This window comes from Oryza sativa, chromosome 8 (genome assembly GCF_034140825.1).
Source record: "Oryza sativa Japonica Group chromosome 8, ASM3414082v1".
NCBI classification, from domain to species: Eukaryota; Viridiplantae; Streptophyta; class Magnoliopsida; order Poales; family Poaceae; genus Oryza; species Oryza sativa.
The window spans coordinates 13,934,788-13,947,441 of NC_089042.1; the positions used below are offsets into that span (position 1 = coordinate 13,934,788).

General features: G+C 51.8%; 1 protein-coding gene across 1 annotated transcript; it reads left to right on the plus strand.

Moving 5' to 3' along the window:
- Positions 1-5,356: 5,356 nt before the first annotated feature.
- LOC136351555 (uncharacterized) lies at positions 5,357-6,864 on the plus strand. Its single transcript, XM_066303732.1, has 3 exons — positions 5,357-5,638; positions 5,729-6,308; positions 6,785-6,864. Exons 1-3 carry the CDS (start codon positions 5,357-5,359, stop codon positions 6,862-6,864), a joined length of 942 nt encoding a protein of 313 aa, XP_066159829.1.
- The last annotated feature ends 5,790 nt before the right edge of the window (positions 6,865-12,654 follow it).

Sequence of the window (12,654 nt, forward strand, 5' to 3'; positions counted from 1 at the left end):
CACGCACAAAGCACATTGATATTCGTTTTCACATGGACACCAAGTTGCAAATTGCTGATATTTTCACTAAACCTTTGGATTCTATTCGCTTTGCTTTTCTTCGTGGTGAATTGGGCATAATTCATCCTTTTGGCATGGTTTGAGGGGGAGTTTGTACCTCATGGTTTTATCAAGCAATAATATGATAATGAGAAAAATTGAGAAAAGAGAGCTTTGTTTATGCATATGGTATTTTCTTGTGCATGCTAGCAATACTTTGAAGGTTTATTTGTCTCTAGCATAGCTTGTATGTATTCTAGTCTTTTCATGAGATTTAGATTTTGCTTTTAAGGGAGATTATGCATGACACTTAAATTCTACTTGAATTAAGCAAATATGCAATGATGATGCTAGCATATGGTTTGATTTATAAATGCTCTATATATATGCTTTATTGACTTGTTATTCCTTGTCACACCCTGAAGTTCTTTCCCAAGCCTAAATTGAAGTTATAAATGGTCTCAAGAAAATACCAGTGTAAAGCAAGAGTAAACCTTAATAAATTAATGCAAATAATAATCGGAATTGGCATGTGAATTTTTCTTGAGTTCTACATGTCGAAATTCGCTAACAAGATTTTTAGTGGAATTTTCAGAGCTCTCGAAATAATTTTAACCAATTAAAATTGAGCATATGCAATTTTAAATCCCAGGGAAAATCTTTTCCTCCTTTTCTTTTTCTTTTCCCTCCTTTTCCTCTTCTTGGGCCGTCGGCCCAGTCCACCCCGCCGCCGGGCGCGCCCTCCTCCTTGTGGGCCAGCCCAAGCCGCCCCTCCCTCTCCCCCCGAGACGCCAACAGGTGGGCCCCACCTGTCGAGGTCGTCCCCATCCTTCGGCCGCCCGCCCCACGTCGGCAACCGCCGCCGAAACCGCCCCGCCCACCTCCGCCGCTCCTCTTGCGCCCACGCCGCGTCGCCCACGCGTCCTCCCCACATCACCGCCCTCTCCCCGCGTCTCCCGGCCCGCGCGTGCGCTCGAAAGGGGCGGGATTCGCATTTTGAATCCCCCCATTTTCTCTCTCTCTCCTCCCCACGTCGCCGGCGGAATCGGAGGCCCTCCCGGCCACGTCCGCCTCCCCCTCCGCCTATAAAATGTTCCTCGTGCCCTTCTCTATCGTTTTCCGCTCTCGCCGCTCCCTCCCGTGCTTCCTACCGAGCTCGCGCAGCTCGCCGCCCGCGCCGCCACTTGCCACCTCACTCCGGCCGCATGCCGCCGCCGCTAGAGCCGCCGCCGCGCTAAGCCGCCACCACCACTAGCTTCGCCGCCGCAAGATCTTTCCCGGCCGCCGCCTTGCATCGCCGGAATCCCACCGAGACCCCTTTTCCCTCGCGTCGCCGGTGAGTTCCCTCTCCCCTCCGACTCCGGCCGGCATGGATGGCCGCCGTGGGGTATTTCCTCCGCCCTAATTCCTCTCCTCTCCTTCCCTAGGTGTCGCCGTCGCGCGTCCGCACCTTGGCATCGCCGGTCTTCGCCGCCTCCCTCATTTTCCGCCGCTGGTCGTCGCTGCCCCCTCCGGTAAGGACTCCCTCCCCCTTCCTTTCCTTCCCCATCCCGCGTGCGCCGTCGCTTTTGGTCACGCCGCTGCTCCGGCTATGCGCCGCCGCCTTCGCGCCGTCTGCCGCCGCCGGTCGCCGCCGGTGGTCGTGCACGCTGCCGCCTCTAGCCATGGCCGGCCAGCCGGCTTTGAAGCCGAGCCGAGCCCGGCGGCTGCTCCCTGCGCCGTCCGATCGGCCCGAGGCCGATTCGGACCGTCGGTCCCGTGGACCGGCGGTGGACTACCCGCGTGGTCCCGGTCCATGGTGGACTGGCCGCTTTGTGCCGCTGACCCATGGGGCCCACGTGCCGGCACCCCCTCCCTCTCCCCTTGCACCACTGACATGCGGGCCCCGCATGTCGGCGCCGCCCGCTCCCTTTGATGACGTCGGCCCTGGGCATTTATTGCGCAATAATTCAATTAAGGATTTTTTCTGTTTATAGTAAAAACACAGCGAATCTTCTAAAATTCATAACTAATTCATCCGAGCTCCGTTTAAGCCCATTAAAGTCTCAGTAAATCAAGAAAAATGTGTAGAATCCATTAAAAATAGTTTTGTTCTCTGTTTCAGTAGTCTTATAGCCTGTTTGTATTGTTTGCTTTGTATGTCGCTTAGATTCCGGTTCTTCCGACGCTCCGGTGTACTTCGAGATAGTCGCCGAGGTTCCTCCAACAGCAGAGCAAGGCAAGTCATGCCTGTTACTTGAACATGTTGATCCTATATTGCAAATGTTCTAATGTTTTCCTTCAAATACTGCATTGTTTTACAATAATACTATGGGATGTTTACCTACTGTTACAGCCATGCTATTTTGGTACCATGCTCCTTTGTTAGCTTGGGTTATAACATGACTAGACATTGGACTGGGGATTGCTTAGCCATGCTTAGTTCAACTAGCACACAATGGGGAAAATCCTATTAATGTATAGACTATAGGTTCTAATGGTAATGTTGGATTAGTGCCACCGCTTCGGTGTTGGTTAATTAAAATAAATCACATGGTGGGCTGTGGGTGCATGGTTTTGTTGGTCGCGCCCATGGTAGTTAAGGACCGGTTCGCGGGATGCCCTGGAAGAACTTATCGTACTTATCACAAGCCAGCGTGGGCAACGGCTGGGCTTGTAGTGTAGCTTTCCTCTAGCTGACGCATCCAGGCGAGGGTGAGCGTGATGGAGTTTGGATGGGCCCTGCGATGGCCTATGCGGCTTCCAGATTCACCTAGGCACGAGAAGGGACTGCCCGCTGCCTTGCGAGGAGTGGGGGGGAAACCTGAGGTGTGGTGTGCTTGGTTAGAGGGGGTTATGCGAAGGGTCCTGTCACGGCCTCTTTCCGGTATGTCGTGGTGGCATGCCGGCGCACGGAAACGTGTCGTGGGGCTGTGTCTTGTGGGTACAGTTGTACATCTCTGATCAGAGTAAAACTATTCGAATAGCCGTGCCCGCGGTTATGGGTGGTCAACCAGATTCACCGTGATTAGTCTCACCCTAGTTTAGTCTAATGAAATTGGATAGTATAGGTGGATGGTTGGGCCTGTTGCAACGTGGTATAGCGTTGGACAGTGGATGATTAATATTGATTAATTGTTACAACTGTTTTACTCTTCTCAACTTCTGTTTATAAATGCCCGTTTTATGCAAATAAACCATTATAGCTACCCCTTGATAATTCCCTGCATCATACCCCTATTCCAGTATGACTTGCTGAGTACAGTGGGTAGTACTCAGTCTTACTCTGTTTTCCCCAAAACCCTAGAATTTGAGTATGCGTCAGATGGCGGTTTCTCCGAGGAGTAGGCTTCGTCCGTGCCGTCGAGGATGCCTGTGGAGTGGTGTTTCCGCTGCAGATCAAGTCAAGGCTTAGCTCCAGTTATCTTTTGTTTTTCTGTTGCATTTATGTAAGACTTTGATAATGTTTGTAAGACGTGGATCTATATGTCAACTTTGTCGTTTGTGTATCCCGGCCGGTCCTGGACGAGGATTTTAATGCACATTCTGCTTGGAATTCTATTCGGGAATTTCTGGGCGTGACAAGTTGGTATCAGAGCCGACCTTGACCGTAGGACAAGCCAAATGGAAAACCTAAAAGCCCTCTGAATCCTTTTCATTGCATATGTTCTTTGCCATTGGATTTGTTCCGGGAAAAATTTGGATCCGTTCTTGTGGTTCAAGGGAAAAATTTTGGTCGCTCGTTTAAGTGAGATTTGTCGAAACAAGTCGGTCTAGGGTTTTAGTAAAATTATTTGAGATATATTCGACAGTCAATGGGATTTGATGGGTGAAATGCATTAGGTCCTAGCTCAGGAATATGGGTTGCAAGGTGTTTATGCTTTTGTTGTTATTATTAGTATGTATCTAATTTTCTCACTATTTTACCGCTATGTAAGTCTGTCTTATTTATTCGCTCTCATGCAAAATGATCTATGCATAAAATTCCGTTTTTATTCGCTTCTCTTATTTGAGTCCTTTTCTGCTTTATTTAAATTTGGATTTGAGCATGCATTGATCCTACCCCTTTGTCTTCTCTAGATGGCTGAGCACCCCCCCAACCACCACGGAGAAGGCATGGATGATTTTGTGACAGAATTGGCTCGCATGACACTGGTGGTGGGCTACCCCAACGCGCCAGAATACTCGACTGTTCCACCGCTCAGTGGCGAGTTTCCTCACCGTGTTCGCTTAGAGGTCCATGGCTATGTGGGTACCTGCCTCGCTAACATGGTGGTTGAGGCATCCGGAGGCACCGCAGACCACGCCTCGCTAACATGGTGGTTGAGGCATCCGGAGGCACCGCAGACCACGCCTGTCAGGAGGCAGCATATCTGATGATGGCCAGGCTTCGTGATCGGCACAGCTACACCTTCTGCAACACGGCGTACCGCTTCCACCCTCGTCGAGCAAGTGGCTATGATATCAGCACCTTCCGCCCGATAGCCGGCGAGAACGACACCACCTTCGGCCACATGTGCGCCATGATGAGGGGAATGGACAGGATGTACTCGGATCTGCACAAGGCATCCAAGGCCTTGAATGATGGGAATCTCGTGAGGATCATAGCTCTGAAGGATGAGATAGCGCGCCTGAAGAAGAAGAATGCTCAGTTGAAGGGTCTCCTAGCGCCAGGAGGAGTCCGGATCCGCACCACGCCCCGCAAGTCAACAACGGCACCCGTGCGCATTCAACTTGCGCCCAGGAACCCACCTCCGCCTGCAGCTCCCGCAGCTCCTCCAGCTCCGCCCGCAGTTCCCGCAGCTCCAGCGCCAGTTCCAGCTCCTGTTCCAGTGTCAGCTCCCGCGTCCGCTCTCTCCTTCACTCCAGCATCAGCCGTCAGGGGCCCAGCCAGTGGCAACGGAGGTTGGTTGCCTGCTACTCCCAGTGGCAGCCGTGACCACAGCAGCAGCAGTTCCAGTGGCACCGAGCCAGGCAGATGCGAGACGTATCTGCCAGATTCCAGGAGCCGCTCAGAGGGACCTGGTGACGAGCAGGAGGACGCCTTCGACTCCACCGACCGCAGGAGCCGTTCCGAGCATTAGGCTCGCTTTCCATTAGTTTATCGACTATTTAGCATTTGCCTGTTAGTTTGTGTGTTTAGGTCTGCTCGCTTGTGGGTCAGTTGACGGTCGATATCATGTGCCTATAATATGGCTGTCTTAATAAAGATTTTTGCTTGCTGTTTTAAGTGTTTTAATTTAGATCAGAACAATTGCAGTTTAAATTCCTATATAATAAAGCTTAGTTCTTGAGCATCTGTTTTTCTTCTTTTCCCCCCCGTCTGCTTTTCCTCCAGATGGTCTACACCAGGAATGGTAGCCGCACAACAGGCGAGGGCAGCAATGGCGAAGAACGCACTGACGGGGTGCATCCCAACAGCGATTCCGGCAATGGTCCGCCACCACTCCCCGAGAATCCGACTCTGGCCCAAGTAATGGCTCATCAGACTCAGATGATGGCAGCCATGATGCAGCAGCAGCACCAGCAGATGCACCAAAGGATGCAGCAGCAAGCCGAGCAGCATCAGCAGCAGTTTGGTCCCCCTCCCCCTCAGTCCAAACTGCCGGAGTTTCTACGCGTTAGGCCACCCACCTTCTCCAGCACCACCAACCCCATGGAGGCGAATGACTGGCTAAATGCCATAGAGAAGAAGCTAAATCTCCTGCAGTGCAATGATCAGGAGAAGGTCGCCTTCGCCACACACCAGCTCCAAGGTCCCGCGTCAGCTTGGTGGGACAATCTCATGGCCACCCGCCCGCCAGGCACTGAAGTCACTTGGGCAGAGTTCTGTCGCAGTTTTAGGAAGGCGCAGGTGCCAGACGGGGTCGTGGCACAAAAGAAGAGAGAATTCCGGGCACTCCACCAGGGCAACAGGACAGTGACTGAGTATCTCCATGAGTTCAATCGCTTAGCGCGATATGCACCGGAGGATGTCCACACTAACGCGGAGAAGCAGGAGAAGTTCCTAGCAGGCCTGGATGACGAGCTAACCAACCAGTTAATCTCTGGGGACTACGCCGACTTTGAGAGGCTGGTTGACAAGGCAATCCGTCAGGAGGATCAGCGCACCAAAATGGACAGGAAGAGAAAGGCGGCGCAGTTCCGGTCCAACCAAGGAAGCCACCAGCGACCGCGCTTCACTCCAGGACAGCAGGGTGGACCTACCACCATGATCGTCCGCCAGCACCGCCCTTTCAACTCAAGCAGCTTCCACCAGGGCGCCAGTGGCAGCCAGAACCACCATGGAGGTCAGCCCAACCACAGTGCAGCTCCGCGCCCACCAATGGCACCAGTACAGTCAGCTCCGTCCGCGCAAGCCAAGAAGGAGACTGGAACAAAGCCAGGGTCCTGCTTCAACTGTGGCGAGCTTGGCCACTTCGCTGACAAATGTCCGAAGCCTAGGCGTGCCGGGCCAAGGTTCATCCAGGCTCGTGTCAACCACGCGTCCGCAGAGGAGGCGCAAGCAGCACCAGAGGTCGTACTGGGTACGTTTTGTGTCAACTCAGTCCCTGCTATAGTACTTTTTGATTCTGGTGCAACGCATTCTTTCATTTCAAAGAAATTTGTGGGAATACATATGGGTTAAGAAAAGAAGAGCTTAGTACACCAATGAGGGTTCATACCCCGGGAAATAGTTCAACCTCGGTCAGTTATAGCCCTTCAGTGCTAATAGGAATTCAAGGATCACCATTTCTAGCCAACCTCATCCTTCTTGAATCTAAAGACCTAGATGTCATTCTTGGGATGGATTGGCTAACCAAGTTCAAGGGAGTCATTGATTTGCAAATTGCACAGTCACCTTGACCAACAAGAAGGGAGAAACGGTAGTGTACAAATCACTAGTCTCACCAAAGCAAGGGGTCTCCTTGAATCAGATTGAGGTGGAAATCCCAGTGGTCACCGAGGGGAAGAGTTCGAGGAAATTGGAAGATATCCCCATAGTCTGCGAGTACCCAAAAGTGTTTCCCGAAGACCTCACTACCATGCCACCCAAGAGAGAGATTGAATTCCGGATTGATTTGGCACCGGGAACCGCTCCAATTTACAAGACACCGTATAGGATGGCAGCCAACGAGCTAGCAGAGGTCAAGAAGCAGGTTGATGAGCAGCTGCAGAAAGGGTACATTCGACCAAGTACTTCACCTTGGGGTGCTCCGGTCATTTTTGTGGAGAAGAAGGACAAGACGAAGAGAATGTGTGTCGACTATCGCGCACTCAATGAGGTCACAATCAAGAACAAATATCCTTTACCGCGGATCGATGATTTGTTTGATCAGCTGAAAGGAGCTAAAGTGTTTTCTAAGATAGACCTGCGATCAGGCTACCACCAGTTGAGAATTCAGGAAGAGGATATTCCAAAGACAGCCTTCACCACTCGGTATGGGTTGTATGAGTGCACGGTTATGTCTTTCGGACTTACCAACGCACCCGCATTCTTCATGAATCTGATGAACAAAGTGTTCATGGAATTTCTGGACAAGTTTGTTGTGGTATTCATCGATGACATACCTATCTATTCAAAGTCCGAAGAAGAACATGAGCAACATCTCCGTCTGGTACTCAAGAAGTTGAAGGAGCACCAGTTATACGCCAAGTTCAGCAAGTGTGACTTCTGGTTGTCTGAAGTCAAATTTCTGGGTCACGTTATTACAGCTCAAGACGTGGCAGTTGATCCATCGAATGTGGAATCAGTTACCAAGTGGACACCACCTAACACCGTGTCGCAAATTCGGAGTTTTCTTGGACTTGCAGGTTATTACCGCCGATTCATTGAAAACTTCTCCAGGATCGCCCGACCCATGACTCAGTTGCTTAAGAAAGATGAGAAGTTTAAATGGACAGCTGAGTGTGACAAGAGTTTTGAGGAGCTCAAGAAGAAATTAGTATCCGCCCCAGTTCTGATTCTGCCCGACCAGATGAAAGACTTCCAAGTCTATTGCAACGCATCCCGCCACGGGTTTGGATGTGTTCTAATGCAAGAGGGCAGAGTGGTCGCGTATGCCTCGCGGCAGTTGCGTCCACATGAAGGGAATTATCCAACTCATGACCTGGAATTGGCAGCAGTGGTTCATGCCTTGAAGATCTGGAGGCACTATCTGATTGGCAACCGCTGCGAAGTGTATACGGACCACAAGAGTCTGAAATACATCTTTACCCAACCGGATCTAAATCTCCAACAGCGAAGATGGTTGGAGCTAATCAAAGATTATGACATGAGCATTCATTACCATCCAGGAAAAGCCAATGTGGTGGCAGATGCATTAAGCAGGAAAAGCTACTGCAATGCTTTATGCACCGAAGGCATGTGTAAGGAATTGCAGCAGAAGCTTGAACACCTCAACTTGGGGCTTGTGGAATATGGGTACATGGCTGCCCTAGAGGCACGACCTACGCTCGTGGATCAAGTCAGAGCAGCTCAAGTAAATGATCCTGAAATAACAGAGCTGAAAAAGAACATGAGGGTCGGAAAAGCCCGGGATTTCCACGAAGATGAACATGGCACAATCTGGTTGGAAGAAAGATTGTGTGTACCTGACGACAAGGAACTGAAGGATATGATACTCACCGAGGCTCATCAGACTCAGTACTCCATTCATCCAGGCAGCACCAAAATGTATCAAGACCTCAAAGAAAAGTTTTGGTGGGTCAGCATGAGAAGGGAAATAGCTGAATTCGTCACACTCTGCGACGTTTGCCAACGAGTGAAGGCAGAGCACCAAAGGCCAGCAGATTTACTCCAACCTCTTCAAATCCTGGAATGGAAATGGGAAGAAATTGGAATGGATTTCATAACAGGTCTGCCCAGGACATCATCTGGCCACGATTCGATATGGGTAGTTGTGGATCGGCTTACCAAAGCCGCTCATTTCATCCCAGTGCACACTACTTATACGGGCAAAAGGTTGGCAGAGCTCTACCTCTCGCGAATCATGTGTCTACATGGAGTACCCAAAAAGATAGTATCTGATCAAGGGAGCCAATTCACTTCAAAGTTCTGGCAGAAATTGCAAGAGGAATTGGGAACCCGGTTGAATTTCAGTACAGCCTACCATCCGCAGACCGATGGTCAGACCGAGCGAGTCAATCAAATATTGGAGGACATGTTAAGGGCTTGTGCACTTGATTTTGGTGGAGCTTGGGACAAAAGCTTGCCGTATGCGGAGTTCTCTTACAACCACAGTTACCAGGCTAGTCTTCAAATGGCACCGTTCGAAGCATTATACGGCTGGAAGTGCCGCACACCTCTCTTCTGGGATCAGACAGGCGAACGTCAACTGTTCGGAACAGAGGTGTTAACGGAAGCAGAAGAGAAAGTCAGAACCATCAGAGAAAGGTTGAGAATTGCCCAGTCTCGACAGAAGAGCTACGCGGACAACCGCCGAAGGGAGCTCACTTTTGAAGCAGGGGATAACGTGTACCTTCGTGTTACTCCGCTCCGGGGAGTACACCGTTTTCAAACCAAAGGCAAGTTGGCACCACGCTTCGTGGGACCATAAAAAATCTTGGAACGAAGAGGAGAAGTTGCTTATCAGCTAGAGCTTCCATCCAATATGATCGGTATCCAAGACGTGTTCCACGTGTCCCAATTAAAGAAGTGCTTGAGGGTACCCGAAGAACAGGCCGATTCGGAGCACATCGATATCCAGGAGGATCTGACCTACATGGAGAAGCCAGTTCGCATCCTTGAGACCAGCGAAAGGAGGACTAGAAACAAGGTCACCAGGTTTTGCCGGGTTCAGTGGAGCCACCATTCAGAGGAGGAAGCAACCTGGGAAAGGGAAGATGAGTTGAAGGCCGCCCATACGCACCTCTTCGCCAGCTCTTCCGAATCTCGGGGTCGAGATTCCGTTTAAGGGGGGTAGGTTTGTCACACCCTGAAGTTCTTTCCCAAGCCTAAATTGAAGTTATAAATGGTCTCAAGAAAATACCAGTGCAAAGCAAGACTAAACCTTAATAAATTAATGCAAATAATAATCAGAATTGGCATGTGGAATTTTTCTTGAGTTCTACATGTCGAAATTCGCTAACAAGATTTTTAGTGGAATTTTCAGAGCTCTCGAAATAATTTTAACCAATTAAAATTGAGCACATGCAATTTTAAATCAAAGGGAAAATCTTTTCCTCCTTTTCTTTTTCTTTTCCCTCCTTTTCCTCTTCTTGGGCCGTCGGCCCAGTCCACCCCGCCGCCGCGCGCGCCCTCCTCCTTGTGGGCCGGCCCAAGCCGCCCCTCCCTCTCCCCCCAGGACGCCGATAGGTGGGCCCCACCTGTTGAGGTCGTCCCCTTCCTCCGGCCGCCCGCCCCACGTCGGCAACCGCCGCCGAAACCGCCGCGCCCACCTCCGCCGCTCCTCCCGCGCCCACGCGGCGTCGCCCACGCGTCCTCCCCACATCGCCGCCCTCTCCCCGCGTCTCCCGGCCCGCGCGTGCGCTCGAAAGGGGCGGGATTCGCATTTTGAATCCCCCCATTTTCTCTCTCTCTCCTCCCCACGTCGCCGGCGGAATCGGAGGCCCTCCCGGCCACATCCGCCTCCCCCTCCGCCTATAAAATGTTCCCCGTGCCCTTCTCTCTCGTTTTCCGCTCTCGCCGCTCCCTCCCATGCTTCTTACCGAGCTCGCGCCGCTCGCCGCCCGCGCCGCCGCTTGCCACCGCACTCCGGCCGCGTGCCGCCGCCACGCTAAGCCGCCGCCACCACTAGCTTCGCCGCCGCAAGATCTTTCCCGGCCGCCGCCTTGCGTCGCCAGAATCCAACCGAGACCCCTTTTCCCTCGCGTCGCCGGTGAGTTCCCTCTCCCCTCCGACTCCGGCCGGCATGGATGGCCGCCGTGGGGTATTTCCTCCGCCCTAATTCCTCTCCTCTCCTTCCATAGGTGTCGCCGTCGCGCGTCCGCACCTCGGCATCGCCAGTCTTCGCCGCCTCCCTCGTTTTCCGCCGCCGGTCGTCGCCGCCCCCTCCGGTGAGGACTCCCTCCCCCTTCCTTTCCTTCCCCATCCCGCGTGCACCGTCGGTTTTGGCCGCGCCGCTGCTCCGTCTGTGCGCCTCCGCCTTCGTGCCGTCCGCCGCCGCCTCTAGCCATGGCCGGCCGGCCGGCTTTGAAGCTGAGCCGAGCCCGGCGGCTACTCCCTGCGCCGTCCGATCGGCCCGAGGCCGATCCGGACCGTCGGTCCTGTGGACCGGCGGTGGACCACCCGCGTGGTCCCGGTCCACGGTGGACCGGCCGCTTTGTGCCGCTGACCCATGGGGCCCACGTGCCGGCGCCCCCTCCCTCTCCCCTTGCGCAACTGACATGCGGGCCCCGCATGTCGGCGCCGCCCGCTCCCTTTGATGACGTCAGCCCTAGGCATTTATTGCGCAATAATTCAATTAAGGATTTTTTCTGTTTATAGTAAAAACACAGTGAATCTTCTAAAATTCATAACTAATTCATCCGAGCTCCGTTTAAGCCCATTCAAGTCTCAGTAAATCAAGAAAAATGTGTAGAATCCATTAAAAATGGTTTTGTTCTCTGTTTCAATAGTCTTATAGCCTGTTTGTATTGTTTGCTTTGTATATCGCTTAGATTCCGGTTCTTCCGACGCTCCGGTGTACTTCGAGATAGTCGCCGAGGTTCCTCCAGCAGCAGAGCAAGGCAAGTCATGCCTGTTACTTGAACATGTTGATCCTATATTACAAATGTTCTAATGTTTTCCTTCAAATACTGCATTGTTTTACAATAATACAATGGGATGTTTACCTACTGTTACAGCCATGCTATTTTGGTACCATGCTCCTTTGTTAGCTTGGGTTATAACATGACTAGACATTGGACTGGGGATTGCTTAGCCATGCTTAGTTCAACTAGCACACAATGGGGAAAATCCTATTAATGTATAGACTGTAGGTTCTAATGGTAATGTTGGATTAGTGCCACCGCTTCGGTGTTGGTTAATTAAAATAAATCACATGGTGGGCTGTGGGTGCATGGTTTTGTTGGTCGCGCCCATGGCAGTTAAGGACCGGTTCGCGGGATGCCCTGGAAGAACTTATCGTACTTACCACAAGCCAGCGTGGGCAACGGCTGGGCTTGTAGTGTAGCTTTCCTCTAGCTGACGCATCCAGGCGAGGGTGAGCGTGATGGAGTTTGGATGGGCCCTGCGATGGCCTATGCGGCTTCCGGATTCACCTAGGCACGAGAAGGGACTGCCCGCTGCCTTGCGAGGAGTGGGGGTGAAACCTGAGGTGTGGTGTGCTTGGTTAGAGGGGGTTATGCGAAGGGTCCTGTCACGGCCTCTTTCCGGTATGTCGTGGTGGCATGCCGGCGCACGGAAACGTGTCGTGGGGCTGTGTCTTGTGGGTACAGTTGTACATCTCTGATCAGAGTAAAACTATTCGAATAGCCGTGCCCGCGGTTATGGGCGGTCAACCAGATTCACCGTGATTAGTCTCACCCTAGTTTAGTCTAATGAAATTGGATAGTATAGGTGGATGGTTGGGCCTGTTGCAACGTGGTATAGCGTTGGACAGTGGATGATTAATATTGATTAATTGTTACAACTATTTTACTGCTCTCAACTTCTGTTTATAAATGCCCGTTTTATGCAAATGAACCATTATA

Excerpts from the sequence above, each read along its gene's own strand:
- LOC136351555 (XM_066303732.1), top strand. The coding sequence starts at position 5,357 with ATGGTCTACACCAGGAATGGTAGCCGCACAACAGGCGAGGGCAGCAAT. Across the intron at positions 5,639-5,728 it reads AACTGCCGGAGTTTCTACGC|TGCAATGATCAGGAGAAGGT; the intron begins GTTAGGCCACCC and ends AATCTCCTGCAG. Across the intron at positions 6,309-6,784 it reads CAGCCAGAACCACCATGGAG|ACCTAGATGTCATTCTTGGG; the intron begins GTCAGCCCAACC and ends TTGAATCTAAAG.